We start from the raw sequence: 4,143 nt of genomic DNA, 5'->3' as shown, positions 1-4,143 counted from the left end.
CAAACACATTTGTGTATGTGCTCACTCACTCATAGGCACACTGAGGCGAACATAAAGAAGAACGTGAGCACATGCACCTGCCACATAGGCGTGTGCTTAAATACCATCACTCACTCCACAGCCATCTACATACATGAGCTCATATGCATACACAAGCACACACAAATATGCACACACATCCAGATTAACCTCAAATAATCCTATGTACCCTTGGATGGATGCATGGGCATATTCATGTATCCACATGCAGATCCACGTAGGTGCATGGAACGTAAACCCAGTAATGGCTCTTGCACTGACCTTGTTCAGGGCTACTCTGGGTGCCATGGAGAATCTTCTTTCTGAGACCTTGTTGAAGACATTCAAAGGAGGACAGTGGGTTAGGATTCAGCCTGGACTCGGACCAGCCCACTGAGCCTAGGGGCACAGCCCTCTCTGGAGCCCTGAGGTTCCTGTGTCCTTTGCAGATTTCTATGCATGGGCCCAAAAATCACAGGGATGGAGATACGTTGAAACAAAAAGAGATGCTTGACATGTCACACAGGTGTGCTTTTGTGAAGTCAGCCCCCACTTTATTTATTTATTTTGATTGGTTATGAATATTCATGAGATACAAAGCTTATTGTCATCCCTTGTGCCCAAGATGTGAAGGTCAGATCCGTACTGGCAGCATGCCCATTACCACAAGTTGTGTTTGTAACTCATGTTCCCCACCCAATTATCCCTGACCTCCCTCCCCCCAACTCCCACTCCACTTTGTATCCCAAGGTATGTTCCCTCCCTCTGCAAGTCCAGTGCACCACTGTGGTCTTTCTTTCCTTCCTTCTTTATCTCTTAGCTCTCACTTATGAGTGAGCACATGCGGTATTTATCCCTCTGTGCTCTGCTTATGTCACTCAGTATAAGTTTCTCCAGGCTCATCCATGTTGTTGCAAATCAGAGAATTTCATTCTTTTTAATGGCAGAATAGTATTTCACGGTGTATATACACAACAGTTTCCTTATCCAGTCATCCATCGATGCACCTTTGGGTTTGTTACAAGTCTTGGCTATTGTAAACAGAACTGTGATAAACATGGGAGTGCAGGTATCCCTTTGAGATGATGATTTCCATTCTTCTGGGGATATATCCAGAAGCGGGATTGCTGGATTGTATGGAAGATCTATCTGTACTTCTTTGAGAAACCTCCATACTGTTTTCCATAGTGGTTGTACTAATTAACAGTCCCACCAACAATGCAGGAGTGTTCCCTTCTCTCCACACCCTCGTCAGCATTTGTTATTCACCATCTTTTTTTATTATAGCCAGTCTAACTGGGGTAAGGTGGTATCTCAGTGTAGTTTTAATTTGCATTTCCCTGATGACTAGTGATGTTGAGATTTTTTCATATACCTGTTAGCCGTATCTTCCTTTGAAAAATATCTATTCAGCTCCTTTAGCCATTTTTTAATTGGGTTATTTCGGTTTTTTACTATGTAATTGTTTGAGTTCCTTGTATATTATGGATATTAGTCCCTTGTTGGATGCATAGCTAGCAAAAATTTTCTCCCACTCTGTAAGTTGTCAGTTCACTCTGTTGATTATTCCCTTTGCTGTGCAGAAGATTTTTAGTTTGATACAGTCTCATTTGTTTATTTTTTCTTTTCTGCTTGTGCTTTCAGTCTCATGTTCATAAAGTCTGTGCTCAGATCTAGTTCCTGAAGTGTTTCACTTATATTTTCCCTTAGTAATTTTACAGTTTCAGGTCTTATACTTAACTCTTAAACCCATTTTGAGTTGATTTTAGTATATGGTGAGAGGTGCATATCTAGTTTCATTCTTCTGCATATGGATATCCAATTTTTCCAGCACCATTTGTTGAAGAGGCAATCTTTTCCCCAATGTAGAATTTTGTTGCCTTTGTCCAATACCAGATGGCTGTAAGCCTGAGGGGTGATTTCTGGGTTCTCAATTCTGCTTCACTGGTCTGAGTGTCTATTTTTATGCTAATACCATGCTGTTTGGGTTACAATAGCTCTGCAGTATACTTTGAAGTCAGGTAGTGTTATGCCTCTGGCTTTATTTACTTATTTATTAATTTTTTTCTCAGGATTGCTTTGGTTATTCAGGGTCTTGTTCCATATGAAAGTTAAGATTGTTTTTTCTATTTCTGTGAAGAATGTCATGGGTATTTTGATGGGAATTGAATTTGTAGATCACTTTGGGTAGTATAGATATTTTCACAATGTTAATTCTTCCAATCCAAGAGCATGGAATATCTTTCCATCTTTTTGTGTCTTCTTTAATTTCTTTCAGTAGAGGTTTGTAGTTCTCACTGTAGAGATCTTACACCTCCTTGGTTAAATTGATCCCCAGGTGATTTTTTTTTTTTAATGTCAATTGTAAATGGGCTTACTTTCTTTATTTCTCTTTCTATTAGTTCATTATTTGAGTATATAAATGCTACTGATTTGGGGGCTTTAATTTTGTATCCTGAAACATTACTGAAGTTATTAACCAATTATAGGAGTTTTTTGATAGAGTCTTTTGGTTTTTCATATATAGTATGATGTCACCCGCAAATAGAGACAGTTTGACTTCATCTTTTCCAATCTGGATTCCCTTCATATCTTTCTCTTGCCTGATTGCTGTGGCTAGTACCTCCAGTGCTATGTTAAATAGAAGTTGTGAGAGTGTCCACCCCCCACTTCAGAAAGGAGGAATTGAAAACCCTGAATAGAGAAGTGAATTTCCATTGCCCACCCAGACAGTTACTGCCAGGGTGGGTATGAATGCATGGTCTTCTGATTTGCATCCAGGACTTGCTTCAGCACTAACCCCATCCTTTGCACTCCACTCACACATGCACCTCTCATACACCCTCATCCCCTATCCCAGCACCTTCAGGGCAGGCTGACTGGCTGGGGCATCACCTACATGCAAACTAAGAGGCCAACATGAGGCTAGAGCAGAGACCAGCACATCACAGCTCTCAGATGTCCCACCTGATCCTCTCCTCTTCCCTTACCCCACCACACAGCATAGACCTTCTCTGACAACTCCATATCCCCTGCTGTCATGCAGGGGTGACAGTGGGCTTGCTGCATTGTGTTTTATACTCTCAGAAACTGGCAACTACATGGTAATCATTTCCCTGGGAAAAGTTGTTCAATTCTACACAATAATTGAAAAATCAATCCTGGCGTATAATATGGGCTGAAATAGAAAGAGCCTGTCTGAATTTTGTGTCAGACTGAATGAGGTTTAATCTCTAACTGCACATTGATGGTTGCATGACTTTGGCCCTCTTAACCCCTCTGAGCTCCAGTGCTGTCATCTGTAAACGGGGGACCACAGTACTACTTCACAGGATGCATCATGCAGCTGGGGCTGTTCTGGAACTGACTCTCTCACCCTGATACCCTGGGAGGGATGGGAGGCTCAGGTTGGAACACAGAGGTGAGGTCTCAGAGGCCCTGAGCTCTGGTCAGATGCTGACACAATCCCAGCCTGACTCTCCTCTTCCCATAGTTGAGCTCTTTCCCAATGGCCGAGGTGTTGGGGAGAAGATCTTCAAGACAGCAGGCTTTGAAACTCCTCATGAGGCTGCACAGCAGGTTTGCAGGCAGGCTGGTGGTCAGTTGGCTTCCCCACGCTCTGCAGCTGAGAATGCCGCCTTGCAACAGCTGGTCACAGCCCAGAACAAGGCTGCTTTCCTGAGTGTGACTGACACCAAGATGGAGGGCAATTTCACCTACCCCACAGGGGAGCCCCTGGTCTATTCCAACTGGGCCCCAGGAGAACCCAACAACAACGGAGGGGCAGAGAACTGTGTGGAGATCTTCACCAATGGCAAGTGGAATGACAAGTCTTGCGGAGAGCAGCGCCTTGTGGTCTGCGAGTTCTGAGCCACCCGGGGTGGGTGGGGAAGTGGTTGGCCCAGGAGCCTGGCCAGCCATTCAGGGCCCAAACCTGAGTGCTGCCGATTTCCTAATAAAAAGATGACCACCTCTGCCAACCAGGGCTTTTCTACAGAACACGGCCAAAAGGTCGGGCTACTGCAGATTGACTCAGAGTGAAATACGAGACTTCTTCACATACTGGAATACCTGTCAGGGGAAGAAAGGGCTAGCCTGCTTTTCCAGTTGCAGAGGATAAATTTA

General features: G+C 43.8%; 1 protein-coding gene across 1 annotated transcript in view; it reads left to right on the top strand.

The window, feature by feature from the left end:
• The window catches only part of SFTPD (surfactant protein D), a 14,615-nt gene extending 10,727 nt beyond the window's left edge, over positions 1–3,888 (top strand). The window contains exon 7 of the mRNA XM_063087905.1: positions 3,512–3,888. Coding sequence (XP_062943975.1) covers positions 3,512–3,888 — 377 coding nt within the window. The remainder of the gene's footprint in view (positions 1–3,511) is intronic.
• Positions 3,889–4,143: the final 255 nt, after the last annotated feature.

This window comes from Cynocephalus volans, chromosome 2 (genome assembly GCF_027409185.1).
Source record: "Cynocephalus volans isolate mCynVol1 chromosome 2, mCynVol1.pri, whole genome shotgun sequence".
Lineage (NCBI taxonomy): Eukaryota > Metazoa > Chordata > Mammalia > Dermoptera > Cynocephalidae > Cynocephalus > Cynocephalus volans.
This window is presented reverse-complemented; position numbering and strand designations above follow the sequence as displayed.